The sequence below is a fragment of the Rhinatrema bivittatum genome, chromosome 1 (assembly GCF_901001135.1).
Source record: "Rhinatrema bivittatum chromosome 1, aRhiBiv1.1, whole genome shotgun sequence".
In the NCBI taxonomy this organism is placed as follows: domain Eukaryota; kingdom Metazoa; phylum Chordata; class Amphibia; order Gymnophiona; family Rhinatrematidae; genus Rhinatrema; species Rhinatrema bivittatum.
This window is the reverse complement of record NC_042615.1, coordinates 728,238,591-728,262,657: the sequence shown is the minus strand read 5'-3', so window position 1 is coordinate 728,262,657 and position 24,067 is coordinate 728,238,591. Positions and strand designations below refer to the sequence as shown.

Genomic DNA, 24,067 nt, shown 5'->3' with positions numbered 1-24,067 from the left:
GTGAAGCTGTATTTCATCTGTGTAAGCACAATAACAGAGTATTTGTTTATTTCTGCTAGTAAGGTCTCTCAAATAAACATTAAAAAGAAGGAGGGAGTATTACCCCTCTCGGAACCCCTCAAGTAAGAGGGTGAGGCACAGAACTCATATATTTAAGACCACCCTTCGGGTCTTCCCAACCAAGTGAGATGTAAACCAAGAAAGTATTGTACCCCATAAACCAATGAATCTCAGTCTTTCTAGTAGGATATTGTGATCAAAGGTGCTGAACACAAAGGTCTATTAGGATCAGCAGTGAAAGACAACCTCTATCTGTAACTACCAACATTTTTTCAATGAGAAAGACCATACTATATGCATCACAGAAACCAGATTGACAGTTATGAAGAGAATTTAACTCATGGATCAATTTCTTCAATTGAGTGATCATGGCTCACTGGATAATTTGCTCAGATATGGTGTATTCAAGAAATGGGTGAAAATTATCAAAAATGTTCAGGTCATGATATTTTTTCAGTATTGGATGGACTACAGTGGTTTTCAGTGATGAATATAGATAACTCTCCAATAATGAAGCATTAATAATGAGGTCAGTATTAAGTGGTGTGGTAAGCTGTAAGTTACCCACTTTATAACCAATAAAATAATTCTCTTCACTATAAATTTAACTACAACAATGCTTGTGTGCATACTAACTCTATTAAAAAAATATTTTGTTAGATTTTCTTAAATGTATATTTATTTATTTAACGTGTTTTGTATACCGTATTCGGTTTTGCCATCAGAACAGTTTAAGTAGTCGAGAAATAATATATTGGCTACAAACATCATTGCAGCAAACTGTCATATTGAAGGAAACTTTGGGATTTGAAATGTTAGTTAATTACATATACAATTATTATTACATAGTATCAATCTTATATAGCAGCAGAGTTACTACATACGTTAATGTTGATACATATATATAATAAAAAAAAACTGTTCTTACATATAGGGGTAGATTTTAAAACCCCTGCACGCGTAAATCCTCCTGAATTTACGCGCGCAGGGCACTCGCGTGCCGGTGCGCCTATTTTGCATAGGCTGCCGGCGTGCGCAAAGCCCCGGGTCGCGTGTAAGTCCCGGGGCTTCATAAAAGGGGTGGGAGGGGGCGTGTCCAGGGGCGTTTCTGGGGCAGGGGGTGGTCCGGGGTGGGTCCGGGGGCGGGCCTGGAGGGCAGTCCCGAGTCCCCCGGCACTGCGGCCTGTGTGGGGAATGCTGGGGCGGCGCGCGCAAGTTATGCCTGCTTCAAGCAGGCGTAACTTACCCAACAAAGGTAGGGGGGGGATTTAGGTAGGGCTGGGGGGGGGGGGTAGATAGGGGAAGGGAGAGGAAGGTGGGGGGACGCGGAAGGAAAGTTCCCTCCGAGTCCGCTTTGATTTCGGAGCGGCCTTGGAGGGAACGGAGGCAGGCTGTGCGGCTCGGCGCGCAGGCTGACGATTTTGCGCAGCCTTGCGTGCGCCGACCCCGGATAAGATACGCGCGGCTACACGCATATCTTATAAAATCTGGTGTACTTTTGTTCGCGCCAGTGGCGCGAACAAAAGTACACGCACGCGTATGTTTTGAAGATTTACCTCAGCGGTTAGAGGTAATAAGTGAGGTCAGTTGCACATTATCTTAAGTGTTCACATGGTGGGCGTTATTTAATTGATAGAGGGATGGAGCATTTTTCTTGGTGTTGGGTTGCGTGGTTGATTGGTGGTCTGGTTGATTGAGTGAGTTTGAGTAGGCTCTGGTGAATAACCAGGTTTTCAGGTCTTTTTTGAACATTTTGATATTTGGTTAATTTCTTATTTTGATTGGTATTGAGTTCCATAGAGTGGGGATGGTGATGGATATGGCTCTCTCACATGTTGAGTTTAGTTGTGTGGTTCTGGCGTGAGGAATTTTGAGGAGGCCTTTGTTTGTTGAGCGTAGGTTCCATTTAGGAGCGTGGGTTATGATGAATTTTCTTAGCCAGTTGTTTTGCTGTCATTGGATTATTTTATGCATGGTTGTAAGTACTTTATATTCTATACGGTATTTTATTGGGAGCCAGTGTAATGAGATGAGAGCTGGCGTGATGTGCTCATGTTTTTTTGATCCAGTCAGAATTCTGGCGGCTGTGTTCTGCAGGATCTGTAGAGGGCAGATGGTAGCAAGTGGTAAGCCAAGGAGTAGAGTGTTGCAGTAGTCTAGGTTGGAGAAGATGAGTAGTTGCAGGACCATTCTGAAATCATCGTGTGAGAGGAAGGGTTTGAGACTTCTGAGCGTCAGTAGTTTGTGGTATCCTTCCTTAATCTTATGCATATTTGATTTTATTATAAAAGGAAAAAACCTCCGAAACACATTAATGACTATAGGTTAATGATTAGCCAAATAAGACATACGGCCACTTTTAACCATAGGTCAAAAACCTCCATCCAAACCAGACTTCATTTTCAAAAAACTCTCTCTGTATTTCACTATATGTTATTTTTTCTTTTAATTATAATAAAAAATGCAACTTTCAGAAATAGGTCTTTTCTTCCGTTCTCCTTTCTTTTTCTGCTCACTTAGTTGAAAACTGCCATACCACAACCAACAATGGCTAGTGTTTCACCTGAGTTGCTTTTAGGGTAAATCCAGCATTGAAAGTCTCATATATAACATATCATTTAGTTGAACAGCATACCGCCTTCAATGAGATTAAAATGATTTATCAATAAGTAACCCAATTTAGCCAAGATATTCAGCAGGATGTGTTTCCTGCTGAACATATACTGTTGAGTTTAACATTATCCAGGTAACTGTACTCAATTAACTTTAGAACTGCTCTCCACCATGACCAGAATTTCCCAGTTAAACTTAGCTAGGTAGCACTGAATATTAGCGCTACCTGGCTAAGTTTAACTTCTGCCTCTGGTATACCCCACCACACCTCTTTTTACCCAGGTAAATTTTAAGATGGACTTACCCAGCTAAAACCATTTGATGGAGTAGGACATTTAAAACTCAGGGTTTGTCTGACTAAGTCTGAACTTAACTGGACAACCCCCTTTGAATATGGACCTCAATATGTCTAGCCCATTCTGTGAGACCATCCCTGCCCTCCTTGATAATCCATGAGGGCAGGGATCAAATTCAGAGTTCTCTGGATTAGTCATAATGAGGATTTAGTCAACCTTTCCCTTTCCTCCCCATAGAAAATCAGTTAAAACTGAAGCTTGGAAATAGTGGTGCCATCATTAAAACCATTAGTTTAGCAAGCAGTCAAAGGAAAACTATTATTGCCATTAAGCTTCTGATTCAGAGAAACTTATCTGAAAAATAAGTAGTGAAGGATTTGCATTTTTTAGCAGAATCACAATTTACTCCCGCTCAGCTAGATGGTGGCTCTATTAAACTATTAACTAATTTAAAAAGTTGTATTTAGTAAAACTCCCTACTCCCTGGAAGGTGCACACAAAATGTGAGAGGGATTGGTGCCTATTAGAAGCAAAACACCAGTCTCTCGGACATTACTGTTGCGTGCCCCATCCCGGTAGGCCCGCAACCGGGCCTACTCACCCTTGCAGCGCTGCTCCCGGACCTGGACCATCCTTGCTTGCAGCTGTGGGCAGCCGCCTATGCCCCCGAGCACCTACTGCCTCCTCGGCTGTCTCCGGCTCCTCTGCTGACCTCCCCGGTTCCCGGCAGGTCTCCCCGTGTGTGCCGCGGGGAGATGCCGTCGTTCAGCTCCCTGTGGGCCCTGGCCTTAGGCGCACGCGTGCGCACCTCTCTGACCTGTAAATGGTCTGCAGCAGGAAACTAGCCCGCGGCCCTGGATGCTGATGTCACCGGGCCCTGGCATATAAGCCAGGGCTCCACCACTAGTTCCTTGGCAACTAGTTCCTTGGCAACAGGTCTCCACATTTGATCGGGTGCTCGTTGTCTTCGTTCCTGGTTCCTGTTCCAGGTTCCTGACTCTGTTCCTGGTTCCTGTTCCTGACTTGTACCTTGGTCCATATCTTGCCTTGCTTGGCTGACTTTTGGCTTTTGATCCTTGCTATGTTGGACCATGCTCCGGATTGCTTCTCTGGCTTTGACCCTTGCTACATTGGACCACGATCCAGATTGCTTCTCTGGCTTTGACCCTGAAATGTTGGACCACGCTCAGGATTGCTTCTCTGGTTTTGACCCTTGCTACGTTGGACCTCGCTCCGGATTGCTACTCTGGCTTTGACCCTTGCTACATTGGACCACACCCAGGATTTCTTCTCTGGCTTTAACATTTGCCTTTCCATCTCAGTACCTTGTCTTGCTCAGCCGCCTGCCCTGACCTCAGCTAGCCTTGACTTCGCATTTGGTATCGACTTGGACTTGGCCTTTTGCTTCGGCCTCCATTACTCAGGCGCCTTCATCTCTGCCCTGTTCCTGCTGGAGCCCCTGCCTCATCCATACCTACATCGGTTCCCTGATACCTCTGCTGGTTCCTGTCATCCCTTGCACCACCATTACTCGGAGTCATCACACGGAGGCCCGCCTAAGACCAGCTGGCCCCAGCACCCAAGGGCTCAACCTGTGGGGAAGAAGGGCTTGCCCTACAGGTTGCGTCAACCCCACCGTGGGCCAAGGGTCCACCACCAGCGTAACAATTATCAGAAAAAAGCTCAACTACTTTCCATGAATCGTAGATAAGTTTCTTAAGATAATGGCTCCTTTTATCTGTTACTTTTAATCCTTATCTGTAAAAGAAAGAGATGTATCTGATTAGGTAGGGATTAAAAATGGGTTTAAATACTTGCTTTATTCTATTTATTTATTTATTTTATTTGCATTCTGATTTTCAGTCACTTATGAAGCGGATTACATGTACTTACTGTAGGTATTTCACTGTCCCCAGAGGGCTCACAATCTAAATGTGTACCTGAGGCACAAGTTTGACAGCATTTAATATGTTATTATTGGGTGCTTCCCAATAATACACACATTACAAACAAATTGATTTTTACTGACTTTATATGTGACAGCCAGAGACTACTTTGTTTGTTTAATCCACAAAATAAACTACCATGCCTATGGCTGCTAAAGGTGCAGCAGTATGAGGAAGAGGCAGCAGAAGGGGAGGAAAGGAACCAACAGTATATTTGAGAAAGGAGAAGAGGGTCTTATCACACCATACTACCATTATCATTTCTTTCACCCTAGAGCAGGGGTCAGGAACCTTTTTGGCTGAAAGAGCCATGAACGCCACATATTTTAAAATGTAATTCCATGAGAGCCATACAATATGTTTAAAACTAAATACAAGTAAATGTGTGCATTTTATGAAAGATCACACTTTTAAAGTACAATAAGTCTCTGAAAATATTACACCATTAGGAAAACGGACCAAGTCAGGCTGCTATAGAGTCCTACACAGAAACTACACGCCAGCAGAAAACCTCACCTGAATCACGTGCTGACCCTCTCCTAACATAGAATAAAGAAACCAAAACTAGAAGCATGCAGAAAAAACTGAATTGGAAACTGCAACAAGCCAGAGTCTCTGTATGCAGTGTAACAAAGGAAAAAAGAAACATCACCCATCCTTATAAAACAAATCAAGAAATATAAAATCATCAGCAGTAAAACTGTACTAACAAAAAGAACATATTTCAAAACAGCTGATGAGTGGAATATCCAATAATTAAAAACTCATATAAAAAATTTCCAGATACCAACAAAATATTTCAAAATAGCAGACACAAAGACCCAGAAATGAAAAATAATAAGGATACAAAAAATGTTTGCTCTGCATACCTGGGAACGTTTGATATCCAGGTGTCCTGAGATTGTTCTGAATTAGCAGGAGGAGGGGTAGTTTGCTTGGAACTTTCTCCTCTCAGTCACATACCAGCGCTCTCTCTCACACTGGCTCTCAATTACACACCTATACACACATGCTCTCAGTACTCACATATACACATGTTTTTTCTCTCTCACTTATATAGGCTCTTAATTACACATTTACACACATGCTGTCTATCTTTTCACGCTTACACACACACACACAGGCTTTCAATCACATAAATACATGCTGTCTTTTTCTCTCACACACAGACTCTCATTCACATGCTTACAAACATGCTCTCTTTTTCTCTTATTTACACACAGGCTCTCAATCACATACTCACATGCTCCATCACCTAAACCAGCTCTCAATCACACAGACATACATGCTCTCTCTTACTTATACACACAGGCCCTTAATCATACATACACATGATCTCTCTCACACACAAAGGATCTCAATCATACACACATACTCTTTCACACAAACAGGTTTTCAATCACAAACTTACACATACAGGTTCCCAATCGTAAACTTACATTCATGCTCTCTCTCTCACAGGCAGGCTCTCAATCACAGACATACTCTCTTTCACATATACAGGCTCTCAATCATTCACATACATGCAATCTCTCACTCACACACACAGGATTCTCCCCTTCCTTTTGTGTGGCATACCTAGTTTCACTTTATAATCAAAAATAAGGAGACTTAGGAATCAGAGCAACTTTAGCAGCGTCCTCTCAGGCAGCCATCTTGTTTCTCTCTCATCTACCTACAGTTCTCCAATTTATCTGTGCAAGTGTCTCTCAGTATTGAGCAGGGAAACTCTCAACCTCCTTGGTTTGACTAAACAAGGTTCCCAGTTGAGCAGGGCATCCTTAGTTGGGTCGGAAAACCCCTTCAAAAAAATACTGATGGCAAAACAAATTACAGTCTAATCTATGCACAGTCTCCCCAGTGTCTCTTTCCCAGGGTGAATACTCTGATCTGCTGTCCTCAGAATAGAATTTTAGGTCTTACTCAAAGTTCTCCTCTTCAGTTATCTCAATGGAATTATATATATAAAAAATCCAGTAGCAGAGATCACAGCAGTTCTGTACAAATGTTCCCTCTTCAGGCAGGAAAGATAGTCACAAACCTCTTCCTGGGAACTCAGCCAAAATCTTCACAAAAAGGGCAAAAAAGTAGAAGTCTTCTGTAGTGGCCAGGAGTGCCAGGACTCTCACAGTAGGAATTCTCAAAAAAGCAAAATGTATCCAAAAGTCAGCATGGCTTTACCCAGGGCAAGTCTTGGCTCACAAATCTGCTTTACTTTTTTGAAGGAGTTAATAAATATGTGGATAAAGGTGAACCGGTAGATGTAGTATACTTGGATTTTCAGAAGGCGTTTGACAAAGTTCCTCATGAGAGGCTTCTAGGAAAAGTAAAAAGTCATGGGATAGGTGGCGATGTCCTTTCATAGATTGCAAACTGGCTAAAAGACAGGAAACAGAGAGTAGGATTAAATGGACAATTTTCTCAGTGGAAGGGAGTGGACAGTGGAGTGCTTTTCAATATATTTATAAATGATCTGGAAAGAAATACGACGAGTGAGATAATCAGATTTGCAGATGACACAAAATTGTTCAGAGTAGTTAAATCACAAGCAGATTGTGATAAATTGCAGGAAGACCTTGTGAGGCTGGAAAACTGGGCATCCAAATGGCAGATGAAATTTAATGTGGATAAGTGCAAGGTGATGCATATAGGGAAAAATAACCCATGCTATAATTACACAATGTTGGGTTCCATATTAGGTGCTACAACCCAAGAAAGAGATCTAGGCGTCATAGTGGATAACACATTGAAATCATTGGTTAAGTTTGCTGCGGCAGTCAAAAAAGCAAATAGAATGTTGGGAATTATTAGAAAGGGAATGGTGACTAAAACGTAAAATGTCATAATGCCTCTGTATCGCTCCATGGTGAGACCGCACCTTGAATACTGTGTACAATTCTGGTCGCCGCATCTCAAAAAAGATATAATTGCGATGGAGAAGGTACAGAGAAGGGCTACCAAAATGATAAGGGGAATGGAACAGCTCCCCTATGAGGAAAGACTAAAGAGGTTAGGACTTTTCAGCTTGGAGAAGAGACGGATGAGGGGGGATATGATAGAGATGTTTAAAATCATGAGAGGTCTAGAACGGGTAGATGTGAATCGGTTATTTACTCTTTCGGATAATAGAAGGACTAGGGGGTACTCCATGAAGTTAGCATGGGACACATTTAAAACTAATCAGAGAAAGTTCTTTTTTTACTCAACGCACAATTAAACTCTGGAATTTGTTGCCAGAGGATGTGGTTAGTGCAGTTAGTATAGCGGTGTTTAAAAAAGGATTGGATAAGTTCTTGGAGGAGAAGTCCATTACCTGCTATTAAGTTCTCTTAGAGAATAGCCACTGCCATTAGCAATGGTAACATGGAATGGACTTAGTTTTTGGGTACTTGCCAGGTTCTTATGGCCTGGATTGGCCACTGTTGGAAACAGGATGCTGGGCTTGATGGACCCTTGGTCTGACCCAGTATGGCATTTTCTTATGTTCTTATGTTAAGACATGAAACTGGCACATAGGCAGGCATTGATCCCCTTCCCACTAGGTTATGGCTCAGGCTGTAAAACCCAGTACCCAAGCAGGGGGAACACTCAAGAAAAGCACTGCTGCTCTCTCTACCTAACCAAAATGCCACAACTAGCAATGCTGCACATTATTTTTATAAGCAACAGGGGTAGTGGAAGAGCTGTTCTGAAAGGTACACTCCTCCCTCCACTCAATTTCTTATCCTAGCTTACAGGGTTCAAGACTGGGCCTTATTGCCATGATCCCAGAGGGTTGTCACAGTGGGCACTGCATTTTTCAGGGAGGTCTGCTATCTCCTTGGTCACCTCAGGTGATACCTATGATGCAGGGTCCTGTCACTTCCTCCCCACATCAGTGCTGTCTATTACTCTTCCCCATCCTTTTGCCCCTTTGCTCTCTCTTTTCTTACCCCTTTCTCTTTGCTATCTTCTCTGTTCTTCTCAGGGTTTTAACTAGAAATGAAAAACAGAGGCAGCCACCCAGGGTGCAAAGCTCTTGGGGATTGGAAAAGTGACTGAAATGCAAGTGTGGCCTGGCAGTGGATGAAAAATCAGAAACGGAAGAGTGAGAAGAGATGCAGGGGAAAATATACCTTCCAAATCTCCTACTGATCCCTGCTCCCCTAGACCCGGGGGTACTCTCTATATCTCTACCTCTCTTCCACATCTGCCCACAATTCTGATTCCTCATTTCCCCCACTCCCACACCTCATTCTCCCTCCCTTTCTCTCTTCTGCTGTCTCCTTTCCCTCCTACCCCGACTGGCAAGAGTAGGAGATCAGCGCTTTATACCTGTATCTGGCCTCTTCTGTCATACAGTCCCACAATATGAACCAAACAGGACTCTGTAGAACTTGAATTGATATTGTGGGACCTGACAACACAGCATGGTTCATACCACGAGGCTAGAAATGCATGACATAGGAGACTAGGTGAAGTTGAGAAAGGGGAGTACCAGAGGTCATCCTGGAGAGGGGCAGGGAGGAATAAAGCACCCAGGATCACACAAAAAAGGGGAAATCTGGGACAAAGAGCTTAGAATAAAACTTGAGATGGGAGGGAAAAAAGACTGGAGTTGCGGGTGGGGGTGGAAGATGCAAATACCTGCACAATGCATTAAAATGCTTAGCTATGATTCTGCTTTCTCTTCCTTTTCTTTTTTTCCCTGTTCTGTCACTGTCCGCTTAATAGCAGTCTGGTACCACTCCAGAACTAAAAGGCAAATGGTCGCAGAGACAGGCAGACAGTAATTGCTTCTCTCACATGCATTGCTGCTTTCACCTCTTCCAGTAACCTTGTGCTGATAACAAACAAATATGCCAGAAGTGGAGGAGGTAGTAGCAGCACTGGAGAGAGAACAATATTTCCTACCTTTTTCTGTAGCCACTAAACCTCTGCTGCTGGAGCCACCCTGGAAGAATATTTTGCATAAATGCAAAACTTGGAAAAACTGAGAACAAAAGAATAAAGCAGCAGCATTTTATGTTTTTCCTGTTAGCCTCATTCTCAACTTACTATAGAGTGAACTTTGTCCAAATAAAATCCGCAGGGGAGACATTATGGTTCCAAACATTGATAGAAAATATTAAGGTCCATATTCAGCCGCTGTGCGGCTCAGCTAATTAGCCAGATAAACCTATCCAGCTTACTGACCTCATGTATTCAGTGGCACAACTGCTCCCCTGAATATATCCGGCTATCTTAAAGTTAGCCGGATAAGTTTAGAACCGCCCTGTGGGCCGACTAGAGTCAGCCAGATAATTTATGCGGCTAACTCTGAATATTGGAGTTAGCCAGAAATCTTATCCTGCTAACTCAATTCCTCCCAGTAACAATGCCAGAAGACCCCTAAATTATCAGGTTAAATTCTAGCCAGGTAACTACTCATTTAGCTATAGATAATCTGACCAAGATTCAATTTTAGATAAGTTAGATATACTAGTCAATGTAAGATTATTTTATTTCTAGAAAAGTAACATTCCTTTCAAGTGAAAGCCAAGGCTGGCATATGTTTTTTATCTGCTCTATTCTTCTTGGTGGACTACAAATAAAGTGGTGTACCACACTTTTCATATGTGTTACTTTTAACACTTTCTGAGAGAAGATACAAAATTTAGTTTTGTGGCTTGCCTGTTCTTAGACCATTACAAATCTGACTCCATCATCACTGAATTGTAATTTATTACACAATAGCAATATGATACTGCTTGCTATTGAACAGGACCCTGAGAAATCTGGAACCAGATAAACTCACGGTAGTAGTGGCAAAGGTCTGCGGTGTCTTTATCCTCTAGTAACAGTAAAATGTTACTGCAGTGTAACTCAACAACTGTATTTGGGTTTGCTTTATAAAAATAACTTGTTCATTTCCATGGGGAACTAATGCACAGTTCAACTCATAACTGAAACCTTCTCAAAAGATTTTATGTCTGTTGGTAAAAGTTATACAGTCTGTATTTTTTCATATGTCTATATAACCCTATCTTTATTATAGCTCTAATTTTCTCACTTCTGTGTGTCTGGTCTACTGTCATCCAACAATGACTGACTCCTAATAGCTAATGTACTGTATATACATCACTCCCATTATCAAATTCTCAAAGGATTTTGTGAATGACTGTAAAAGAACACAGCCACATAACATTTGTAAAACTTAATGGGAGCTGTATGTTATTTACTGTTGCCTCATGCTATCAAAGGCATTTAGCTGTATTAATAATGATGAAAATGGCAATAACATCCCATTTGAAAATCACCCCCTCAATGTGGCAAAAAGGATGCATATTATTTTGCAATGCACTTACTTTTGGTTACATCTGAAAGAGCCAGGGTCAGGGTCAGGATTGAGTTGGGAAGAGAAAATATGCATGGGGGATTTCATTTTGCACCTGTGAGAAAGCTAATGGACATTTTGTAAATCATCATTTTCTCAATATGCAATGATATCTTTTGTCCAGCCAGAAACTGTAGAAGAAGTGTCGGTTGGGTTTGAGTTGCCTTTGCAATCTACAGCCAGTATAAAATCAAACATCGCAAGGGACATCAAAGTAAAAGATACTTTTATAAAAGCTGGCAGCACAATTAAACAAATGAAACCATGTTTCCCCACTTCCTGGACGGAGATTTGCTGTCACTGCTGTTGGGATGCATTATGGGAAACTCCCATTGGAAAGGCCTGTGTCTCAGCCAGGAAATTCTCCTTTATGCTAGTCAACAAACGCATATTTGATAATCTTGTACTTTTCGTTATTTTGGTGAGCACAGTGACTCTGGTAAGTTTCTTTTTCTGGTTTTATTTTTGTGACATTTTATTAATGGTATTTGCCAATGAAATAGATGCTTAAAACCCTCCAACCTAACACCCCAAATGTTTATCAATTAGAAGAAACCATTAATCCTTTTCTGCCTGCCCAGGTCCCACCTGTGCAGACTTGTTTTATGAACTGAATCGCTAATGAATCTATGACAGGTGTTGAACTCATAGTTTAGTCTGGATTCCTCAGTTCTCACAAGACAGAAGGAAGAGGTATCAGAAAGGTGTGAGTGAGTCACGTGTACCTAGAAATGGAATGTCAATGACACTACTCTCAGTTTTGGGTTGGACCCGGGATGGATCAGTTCCTCATTCCATTCTGTGTGCAAATCATAGAACATTTCACATCTGTTTAATTTGAAATAAGAACTTTGCTTTGGACTGCCTCCCATCCTGAATGAATAGCAATAATTCAGAAATGTGATCTGTTTAATCATGTTCAGAAGATTTTTGGGCAGCAGCTTTGTCTTCTTACAATGTATTGCACGGAAATGTGGCATTAAGTTTTGAGTAAAAGCATAGCCCAGCATATCTAATGCTTCATTAGTTAATCTGCTATGTGCTTACTGCTTTCAAGGTTAGACTTTCCACATAAGTAGTAGAAACATTAAAAAGGGAAAGAAAATTTAACAACACTTAAAATGTATCTTATTAGTAAAAATTTACAGATCCAATCCAACTTCAGACTATGAGTAGTATAAAAATCTCAATAAGGCTAATGGATTAAAATATATAATTCCTCTACTGCAGCAATCTATTAGCTGAATTGGTCCTGAAGAATGCTAATTTTTGTAACTAATGATGCTTTTCATTGGCGCAACAAAATTCTTTTTATAATATAGGGGTGTGCAGCCATAAAACTTTTGTATAATTTTTTCAGTTTGCTTCATTTTCATTCAATTCATTCATTTTTCCTTTTTCACTTAATTTGTATTTTTTTTTGTGCATGCTAAATCAAAATAGTGCTCATTAATTCTAAATAGTATTTTGTGCACACTATTTAGATTTAGCATGCATTAAAAAAATTAAGGGTACACTAAAGAAAGAATGAAAATGAAAAAAGAAATTCACATCCCTATCGTAATATATGAGCTATCCAGACTACCTAGGTTCCTTCTTCAGATATGACCTACCTCTTATGATTCGGCATTTCTATAACCTGCTCCGGTGTGCTACACTTTCATTGATTTGCCAGATTCTCACTATATCCTGACATTGTGCATACAGGATAGTAGTTAAATATATAACATTTTTGCCTACTGCTGTTTTCCTCTCCCCATCACTCGAGTTCTCTAGTACTGTAGTTGCAGTGTGCTATTTTGGTAGGAAAGGAGGGGCTACAACTACAGCAGGCATTGAGATAGACTAACTTTAAAAATGGCTGTGCATATTTTATTATTTGCACACCTTCACATGATGATACCTGGGCATATCCATCCATGTGAACTTTTCTTACCTTTCCAAAAGAATTTCAGTTCTTTTGCATCTGAATTTATTTTATCCTATGTTATTAAGTGAGAAACTCAAAAAGAAGTAAGGAGATGTTTGCACTTGGTATGGAAATTGTAATTGTATAACTGCCTAATTCTCTCGCCTCTTTATGCACACATTTATACCTATGGTGGAGGCAGAAATATATCATTTTGTAAGTAACTTTAATGATATGTCAAGATATTCTGTGACATTCCAAAAGCCTCCAGTCAAGGGGGAGGGCCAAATCCTTGCAGACATTTTTTTCTCCTTTTTCCCCTACCATGGATATCTTGATCCTTAAACAAAAACTGCTTTCCGCTAACAAAATTTGTTATAAGACAAGTGGAAAGAATTATGCTGACATAAATGATCCTCCTTATCTATACTTTTAAATGTTGTAATTATTAGAAAAATGAAAATGAAAATCAGATGCATTAAAGAATGACTTTCATAATAGGCATCATTTATATGTTTTCATATGTGATACTCTGCTTTATCTATAATCATTGGTCATATATCATTGAATCCTTTTTTTGAAATTTTCATATTTGCAAGTAAAACACCATTGTGAAAGCTATAGTCACTGTTTTGAAAGTTAAAGACACTTATCTGACTTGCACAACATCAAAGATCCGCCACGGATGAGAGTCCTAAAAAGAAAGTCCGTCCAACACTGGACCGTGTTTTGAACTGAAATAGTTCTTACTCAGGGTGTAATATTTAAACATGCATTTCTTCAAACATTTTAACCATCATGGCGTCTGACCCTCCCATCTTAATCTGTAATGGCAGCAAGAAGTGAGCACAGGAACTGTGATAGCGTGCACTCACAGGCTCATTTTCCATACAGAAGGCAGGAGAGGGCAGGGTCTATGAGCATTGGCAGAGTCTCCACTTCTACTATCACCAAGCTCAGGACTAGCCCCCAAGAGCTTTCCCATGATTCAGAAGCAAAGAATTCCATAGGGATATAGGTAGCAAAGAGGTCTAATATTTATTTTCTTGCAAAGTGGAGAGAGAAATGGTCCTTCTATTTTTACAAGTCATGGAGCTATGTCCCCAGGCTCACCCAATTCTGGTGCCACTGCCTGAAGCAGAAATATTTTACTTAATGGACTGTGTGAGAGGACAGGGCCAGAGCCAGTGTGAACGCCTTCTTGGACTGAGGTGGGGGCCTAGAATTCAAAAGCATGATCTGCTCTTTCCCTCCTCAGGGACGAAAGGAGGGAGAAGCAATAAATGATCTCCTCACTCATCCTTTCTATTTCCGCCCCTCATTCACTCTTTCCCTGACCTTCCGATCGCTTCATAGGGGTTTGGGGTAAGTGGTTTAGGGGTAAGGGGGACAGGTAAGGGGTTTAGGGGTAAGGGGGACAGGTTTAGGGAGCAGAGTGACTTTGCTCAGTTTGCTCCAGGTTCACTCTTACCTCTCTTCTTCCCTGGGCTGGAGCAGCACACTCTTTCTGCTCTGCCTCTTAATTCTGAAATGAAGTGCTGGAACTTTGTTCCAGGTCATTCCTCTACAAATGAAGCCCTATATCTATCTATCTATCTATCTAGATGGATATATACTGTAGAAACAGATATATTCTATAGTTTGATAACCCACAACCTTTCCTATGGTAAGAGCTCAAATTAACCTATGCTCCTGTATAATTCAAAATAGACAAAGGGGCCAATGCATTAAAAAAGTGCGGAAAGCGGGTGTGAAAAGTCAGCGCCTGCTTTCTTAATGCGTGCATGGTGCCGGCAAGGGGGGCGCCATGTTATACCCAAATTAGGGAGTCGCGCTAGCAAGGAGGCGCTAAGGTCGCTTGCGTGGCCGTAGCGCCTCCTTGCTAAAGCGACCCTGCCGCGGCTGCCAGTTATGAAAACTGATGCCGGTAAACTCGACGTCCGTTTTCATTACTGGCAGATGGCCGGTTATGAAAACTGATGCCGAGTTTACCGGCATCGGTCTTCATAACTCGGCGGTCTGCCGAGTTATTTATTTTTAAGTAAAAAAAAAAAAAAAAAGAAGTACAGAAAAGCATTTTTTTCTGCTTTTCTGTACTTCTTTTACATGTGCTCAGCTATTAATGCCTGCTCCAGGCAGGCGTTAATAACTAAGAGCTAAATGTGCGTCTGAGACGCACACTTTTTTTTTTGAATGTGGAGTGAATGAGTAATAGCCTCATTCACATGCATTTGCATGTGATGATGAGCACTATTGCATTCACTCCACGTCGGACGCGCGTTAAATAGGCGCTAATCTCCCTATTGCATTAGGGGTGGATTAGCGCCTATTTAACCCACGTCCGAGTGCGGGTTATACAGTGCGCTCAGCTGAGCACACTGTATTGCATTGGCCCCAAAGAGTTGAAGATTATTTGGATAAACAGAGTATACCTGAGTCTAAGACTTAATCTTGCAGTCTCCCAGTCTTCACTGAAACAGAAATCAGATCATTTCACGCCTCTCTTAGTCACCTTGTTCCTCATTATCCATTATGGGTCATAAAGACAGTAGTTTTCATACTGACGCGCAGGCGCACATTGGTGCCTGTGCACCAGCGCTTGCTCAGGAAACAGCCATTTTATAAATTGTGCATGTATATGCATGCATGTTATAAAATAGCCTGGACATGTGCAGATGGGCACCTAATTTTAAACAGCTGCGCAGCTAGACTCACAAATCCCACTTCTACCACATAAGGCAGGGAATTTTAAAAGAGGCGCGCATCCACATCATTGACAGTTTCACCAGTTCATCCACCAATTCGCCCTATTAGCATGTAGGTCCTCTAAACCCCCCTGGCTGAATAGCTTGCACTCCCCCCAATTACCCTAGAAGCCCCTCAGGTATGGCTAGTTTTTTATTTTTTTAAACATACATTTCATCACTAGCAGAAGTAAACCTATGCGGAAGGGCATCTGGGCGCGTGCCCAGGCATGTAAGTATTTACATGTACATCTCTTGGCCACACCTTAAAGTGCCCATGTGCCACCCAGACCATGCCCACCCTCATGTCTTGCCCCTTTTTGAAAACCTTTGAGATGTGCACACAGTGGGAGATACTTGTGCATCTGGAAGGCTTTTAAAAATGTGGTCAGGGTAAGTGAGCCCGACTTGTGCACACATCCCCCAATTAGTGTGTGCAGTGGGCTTATAAAATTCACCTTGAAGTCTACATCCTCAGAAAGGCATAGACCGGATAGTTTATTTCTGTTATTACTGTTTTGTGATTCTTAATGATTCTACTGAGAGACCAGGTGTATAGACCAAGACACAAAGAGGTGGAAGGGCTTTAACAGTTCCACAATTCAAGAGGAACTATAATGAAATCTAACAGAAAATGGAAGAGTTCAACTGCACACAGTTTCATTGTTGTCCTAGCCTTGTGAAAGCAAGAATGCACTTTGAATAGCATCAGTTTGGTTTATGACAAATTATTCAAATTGTATTTTCATCTGCTGCCTGTTTAACTTCTTTCTTTAGACACTGGATGACAAATATACCAAGAATAATGAAAAAATTCAGCTGGCACTTCACTACTTGGACTTCTTCTACACTGCCTTTTTCAATATAGAAATGCTGCTTAAAATGTTGGGACTAGGCTTTACACACTATTTTACGAATAGTTGGACACTTCTGGACTTTTTTCTAATTGTGGTAAGTTCGTCTGAATGCTTTCTCCCCCTCGTGTGCCTCATTGCCTTTTGCAGGGTCTTTATCCCTAGAGCATCATGTGCCACCTACTCGTGATAAAATAAAATGTGCTAAGAATTAAGAATAAAGAAGTTAAAAGGAATATTGTGGGCTGTTTTTCCTCTAGCGTGGTTTCTGCATTTGAACATCTTGTAGTTTAAGTTGCTGAGTGGCTTAAGGGCTCTCAATCTCCCTCTTGCTTTATCCTCTTGTCATCAGACTCCCAGTCATCCATCGGTTTCCTGAGAGGTGGTACTTAGCAGAAAGGGACATGATTGAAAGGGTAGATGAAGAAAGAAATGATTCCCTGCAAGCCAGTTAAATTTACTATAGCATTATGTTATTTAAAGTGTGTCTTTTAAATATAAAGGTCCCAGCAATTCTTTCTTCTTTAATAAGGCTTGTCCTTTTACTAGTGGGAAATTTTATTAGGCACAGCTAAGGACAAAGTCTGTAGGAAGAGGCAAACTGTGGCAAAATAGCAGCTTGAGGACTCCCTGGGATTTGGAAGGGGAGAGGAGGAGAAGAAGGGGTGTCCCTATCATTGTCTCCTCTCCCTCCTGTTCAAATTACTGCTCTCATTGATTTCAGTGGGGAAAAGTAAGACACCCCCCCCCCCCTCTATAAGGGGCTTCACGTCTTCATTAGCCTTCCTGGCTGCAGGCACAGTTGGCACATTGGGTTTTTTTCCCCTAGAAAGGCCACAGGGAAGTTATCATCATGACTGTAGCATGGTTTAATGGGACACAGTCAGCATGGATTTACCCAAGGGAAGTTTTGCCTCACAAATCTGCTATATTGTTTTGAAGGGGTTAATAAACATGTGGATAAAGTTGAACTGGTAGATGTAGTGTATTTGGATTTCAGTAAGCGTTGACCAAGTCCCTCGTGAGAGGCTTCGAAGAAAACAAAAAGTCATAGGGTAGGAGGTGATATCCTTTTGAGGACTGCAAATGATTAAAAGAGGGAAAAAACATAGGATTAAATGGTCAGTTTTCTCAGTGGAAAAGGGTAAACAGTGGAGTGCCTCAGGTATCTGTACTTGGACCAGTGCTATTCAATATGTTTATAAATGATCTGGAGAGGGATATAACAAGTGAGGTGATCAAATTTGCAGATAACACAAAATTATGCAGATTGTGATAAATTGCAGGAAGTCCTTGCAAGACTGGAAGATTGGACATCCAAATGGCAGATGAAATTTAATGTGGATAAGTGCAAGGTAATGCATATAGGGAAAAATAATCCATGCTGTAGTTACACGATGTTAGGTTCCATATTAGGTGCTACCATCCAGGAAAAAGATCTAGGTGTCATAGTGGATAATACATTGAAATCGTCGGCTCAGTGTGCTGCGACAGTCAGAAAAGCAAACAGAATATTAGAAATTATTAGGAAAAGAATGATGAATAAAACGGAAAATGACATAATGCTTCTATATCGCTCCATGGTGAGACCGTACCTTGAATTCAGTGTGCAATTCTGGTTGCTACTGTTATTATTTGTGATAATTGTGGGTGGATCCTTGGGCTGGTGGCAGATGACCATGCCCATGGGGGAAGATCCCGAGAGGGACCACCGGTCAGGCTCAGAGTTGGGAGACAGACACACACTAGTTCTTGTTGCGTTCATGCCTCTTCTCGCCCCTCGCTCCACCCTCTCTACCTGGGATGCGATGTGGTCGCGTGTTTAATCTAGGCCGCGGGCGGGTGGGCGCCTGTTCCAGGCGGCGGCGGCGCGGGCGGGTGGACACGCGTTAGTTCGAGACGGCCGGCGGCGGGTGGTCGCGTGTTAAATCTAGGCCGGGTCGCACAGGCGCGCAATCATTCATCCAGGCGGAGGAGCCGGCGGCGAAAGCCGCCGGCTCCGCCTGAATAAATCCGCGCCTGTGCGACCCCTGCGATTCGGCGCTCAAGGCAGTCACAGCATGTGACTGTTCCAGGCGGCGGCGGCGGGGGCGGTTGGACACGCGTTAGTTCGAGACGGCCGGCGGGCGGGCGGCGGGTGGTCGCGTGTTAAATCTAGGCCGGGTCACACAGGCACGCATTCATTCATCCAGGCGGAGGAGCCGGTGGCTTTTGCCGCCGGCTCCGCCTGAATGAATGCGCGCCTGTGCGACCCCTGCGGTTCGGCGCTCAAGGCAGTCACAGCATGTGACGTCACGGCATGTGACTGCCTTGAGCGCCGAATCGCAGGGGTCGCACAGGCGCGCATTCATTCACTGCCGGTGGGGGCTGCCGGAGAGGCAGCCCCCACCGGCAGTGAATGAATGCGCGCCTGTGCGGACCCGGCCTAGATTTAACACGCGACCACCCGCCGCCCACCGGCCGTCTCGAACTAACGCGTGTCCCCCCGCCGCCGCTGCCGCTGCCGCCTGGAACAGGCGCACACCTGCCCGCGGCCTAGATTTAACACGCGACCACCCGGATCCCGCAGCCGCCGCCCGCCGGCCGCCTGGACCCACGCGGCCCTCCGACAGGTATTTAAATTTTTTTTTTTTTCTGACAGGTTTTATGTGTCCCACATCATTACATTTTCTCGATCATCTCTGTATCGCTTTTTTTTTTTATTGTGTTTTATTGTTTTTGAGTGTCTTAAGCGGTGTCGATGGATTTGTTACTAGACTCACAGTCCTAACTCCTACTAGGGGGAGGCGGTAAACTAACACGTTACGGCCGCGGCAAAACAGTGCGTTACTAATGAGATAACCTGAGCGCGCGTGACGGTATCGGAGGGGAATAGCTAATTCCTTCATTATACAGCTAATTCGTTCATTTACATGCCGGGTGGGGAAGGGTTACGCGTCTGTTTTAAGAAGCGCTACGGACGCGCGAAACTGGAGACTGTATCGCTGGTTTGCCTTATGCCTCCGAATTGTGCGCAGCGAGCTCGTTACAGACGAGAAATCTTCAACTGAATGTTACTGTATCGAGCTGTCAGTTAGATAGCGAAATAGAGACCTTTAAATATTGGAAGCGGATGACTTCATCTCAGGGGGACACCCCTGAGGTTCGCGCCCTTGCTGGTAATTCAATCAGAGCGTGCGCGTGTGCGCGCACCCTAGGTCTTCAGGCAACATGGTGGATCTGCAACGTCGAGCCAGTCCGGGGACGCCAGAGGGAGACGGCATGGAGATGCCGCAGCAGCCGGCCGTTCATCAGACCCGGAGGGAGTCGCCACAGAGGTAAAGAGGGCGATGTGAGGACGTCGAGCAGCGACGGTCGCACAACACCATAGCCATCTGACTAAGCAGCACTGTCCCACCAAGGGGATGTCTGTTCAACTTATAGGCCAATTCGCCCAGTACATGAATGCTTTTAGTCCAAGGACATTGCACCAATTTTGAAAGCTAAAGTACATGCAGACCTTCACTTTGAAAACTGCCACAAATACAAAAGCTGAGGACATTTGCACTTTCTTTTTCCAAGGACATTTTCAAAGTGATTTACATGATTCAAAATCATTTTACTCATATTGGCTGGCTCACTGTCTGAAATTTTCCTCTCTTGATGCAGCTATGGAGTGAATTTTCAAAAGAGTTATGCTTGCAAAATTAGCATTTCCTTTTTTTTCTGCTACACCAGTCTGGAACCATTGAGTTTTATCCCGCTTCCAGCTGATGGAGGCAGAGCCTTTTTTTATTACATCATTACTAGATTTATTTGCATACACAACTGGTATAGTCAGTATTATCTGCCTCCAATTGATGGAAGGATGGATGGCACAATTAATGTATGCTTTTCCACCATGACCCTTGATAGGGCAGAGTCTAAAGATAGATAAGGAGAAGGCACTAGTAGTGCTAGTAACTCCAGATTGCCGAAACAGACCATGGTATGCAGATCTAATGAGATTATCAGTTAATCAACCCCTACACTTACTGGGAGTCAGAGGTTTCCTACATCTGGGTCCAATAAAAAATAGAAGACTCATCTCCATTCTCTCTTATGGCATGGCTCTTAAGAGTTAAACTCACTTTAGGTCACTTTTACACTTTTAAAGGCCAGAAAATATTCCACATCTTTGGCATATGTTTGTGTATGGCATTCATTTGAGGCAGATTGTAAACTGAATTCACTTTTACCAGGTCAGGCAGAAATGTCTGATATATTATCTTTCCTTCAGAAAGGTTTAGGAAAGGTTTTAGTCCTTAATTCTTTAAAGGTCCAAGTGGCAGCAATTTTTTGTTTCAGAGACAGAATAAAAGGGATTTCTGTGGCTTCCATGTAAGCTGGCTCTCAATCCTTAAAGAGAGTAAAATGATTACGTTTTCAGTTCAGACCAGTAATTCCACAAGGAAATTTAAACCTAGTGTTAAAGAGTATTGGCTGCAGCTCCATATGAGCCAATAAAACAGTCTTCTGTTGTGCGCCCCATCCGCGCTCGGCCCACGCATGGGCCAGCTCACCTTTCCAACTCCACTGCAGGACCTGGGTCGGCCTCTCCGGCAGCAGCTGCAAGCTCCTCCAGGCCTCGGCATCCCCCGGCGGAGGTCGCCGGGCCTTCCTCAGCACACCAGGCCTCACGGCGGGGCTCGGCGTCCTCGGTGGCACCGGCCCTGCCCCTAGGCACAAGCGCACAGACTGCCCGGTCCCTTATAGGGCCAGGGGCTGGTCCAAGCTCTGCGGCGCGCCCTGATTGAACGTACTACTAAAGGAAGTGCCAGCCTGCACTTCCTTGCCTTGGCAATTGGGTCGACACCGTGTGTGCACTGTTTGCCACTGTTTGCCACTGTTTGCCACTGTTTGCCTCCGTGTCTTGCTCCAGTCTTGTTCCAGCATCCTCGTGTTCCAGCCTTGTTCCAGCATCCTTGTGTTCCAGCATCCTCGTATTCCAGTGTCTGTCTTTTCCTGCGTTCCCCCAGGTAGTACCTCCGGTACTGACCTTTGACTGTTTCCTTGACCACGCTTTTTGTTGCCCGGATTCTGACCTTTGCCTGCCTCCTTGACCACGTCTGACCTCTGGAACCTGACCCCTGCTTTGCCTGACCATTCTCGGACTGATCCTTGGAACTTGACCCCTGCTTTGGCTGACCTCTCTCGGACTGATCCTTGGAACTCGACCTCGGCTATCCTTGACCACGACTCCTTGATTCTGGCCCTGCTCCTAGTCTTCTCATCGCAGACACTGTACTGGCCTTCCTTGATCCCTCAGGCCTCCAGTCAAGACATCAACCATGCACCCTTGATCCTGGTGGGTACACGTCTATACTTCCTATCTGGGAGACCCTGCGAGGCCCACCTAAGCCAAGTGGCCTGGGTCCCCAAGGACTCCACCTGAGGGGACCTGGGGCTTCCCAAGGTGAAGCTCCAGCTAGCCTCTGTCTCCTCCTGTGCTTCCTGGGTCTGACCAGGGAGCCGTTCTACACTGCTCCAGGACAAGGGTCCACCTCCAAGCGCAACAGGTTGCCAAGGCCATGGACTCGGCAGAGTCCCCTGCTTCCCGGGCCCTACCAGGGTTGGCCACAACAGTCCAAGAACATTGACGGGCTTTGGAATCATTCGCCTCTTCGGTTGAAGAGCTCCTTTCACAGCTGCATGATACAGCTCTGGCCAATCCCGTGGGCCTGTTGGCTTCCTTGCTACCAAGAGCAACATTGGCTCTCCCAGCACCTCCTCGATTCAACGGGGATCCACGCCTCTGTCGAAGCTTCCTTAATCAGTGCTTCATGCAATTCGCACTGCAACCCTCCTTGTTCCTAAAGGAGGCCACGAAAGTGACATTCATCCTTTCCCGCCTTGAGGGAAAGGCTCTCGCATGGACTTCTCCGTTGTGGGAACGATCCGACCCCATGCTCTCCCAGTTGTCTGAGTTTGTCACTGTCTTCAAGCAGACCTTCGGAGACCCGGGCCGCCAAGCGGTAGCCAACCATAACCTCCGCCACCTTCATCAAGGGTTGAAAACCCTCTCGGAGTACATGGTGGAATTCAGGACCCTGGCTACTGAACTCGGGTGGCAAGAAGAATGTCTGCAAGCCATCTTCCTAGATGGTCTCTCCAGTGCTCTCAAAGATGAACTTGCCGTCCGTGAGACTCCCACGTCTCTAGAGGACCTAATTTCTCTCACAGGGAAGATCGACCTCTGACTCCAGCAAGGGTGACTAGATGTAAAGGCCTCGAGATCTCCTACTCCACGCCCAACGTGTGCCAGAAATCCTCCATCCAAGGCTTCCTTGGCACCACCACTGCATACTGAAGACCCCATTCAGGTTAATCGTGGGCGACTTTCTTCGACTGAACATCTTCGTCGGAGAAAGGAAGGTCTCTGCCTTTACTGTGGTGCTTCCGTACATCTTCGGCAATCTTGCCCGGTTCGGCTGGGAAACCAACACCTGAGCCCAGCAGGGGTCCCGAGCTTGGGTGCTACTGTCACCAGCCCCCAACTTCGACTTCCAGTCTCCCTTGGCATTGAGTCTCAATCCTTCACCACCACTGCCCTTGTTGATACAGGGGCAAGTGGCAGCTTCATCATGGATGACATCACAAAGCTCCTGAACATCTCTCTACTGCCACTGGAGGTGAGTCTCCTCATTGCATCCATCCAAGGAGAGCACCTTCCAGGACTTATCACCCTCTGAACAGTGGCTGTCCACCTTACCGTGGGCACTCTCCATGAGGAGGAGATGTCCTTTTATGTGCTGAAGCATTCAACACACCCTGTCATCCTGGGGCTGCCCTGGCTCCATTTCCATGGACCTCAATTCGATTGGCATTCCCTGCAGTTGGTGCAATGGGGTCCCAAATGCCAGAAGACCTGTCTACAACAAGTATCCCCAATGATAACCGTCATGAAGTCTACCACTCTTACTGGGTTGCCTACCTAGTACGCCGAGTTTGAAGATGTCTTCTCGAAGCAGAAGGCAGACACGTTACCTCCACTATGCAAACTGAATTGCCCTATAGAACATCTGCCAGTTATGATGCCTCCCAAGGGCAGAACCTACCCATTGTCTCGCCCAGAGACCCTCGCCATGTCCGAGTATATCCTAGAAAAAGGGTTCATCAGACCCTCCGACTCTCCCGTTGGAGCGGGATTTTTCTTCGTCAAGAAAAAGGACGAAGGACTACATCCCTGTATTGATTATAGAGGGCTTAATGCCATCACCTAAAAAGACAGATACCCGTTAACCCTCATCAGCGAGTTTTTTGATCGCCTCC

General features: G+C 44.1%; 1 protein-coding gene across 1 annotated transcript in view; it reads left to right on the top strand.

Moving 5' to 3' along the window:
* Nucleotides 1-23,379: 23,379 nt before the first annotated feature.
* LOC115100791 (sodium channel protein 60E-like) overlaps nt 23,380-24,067 on the top strand; it is a 147,378-nt gene continuing 146,690 nt past the window's right edge. The window contains exons 1-2 of the mRNA XM_029619674.1: nt 23,380-23,427; nt 23,734-23,983. Coding sequence (XP_029475534.1) covers nt 23,380-23,427; nt 23,734-23,983 — 298 coding nt within the window. The remainder of the gene's footprint in view (nt 23,428-23,733; nt 23,984-24,067) is intronic.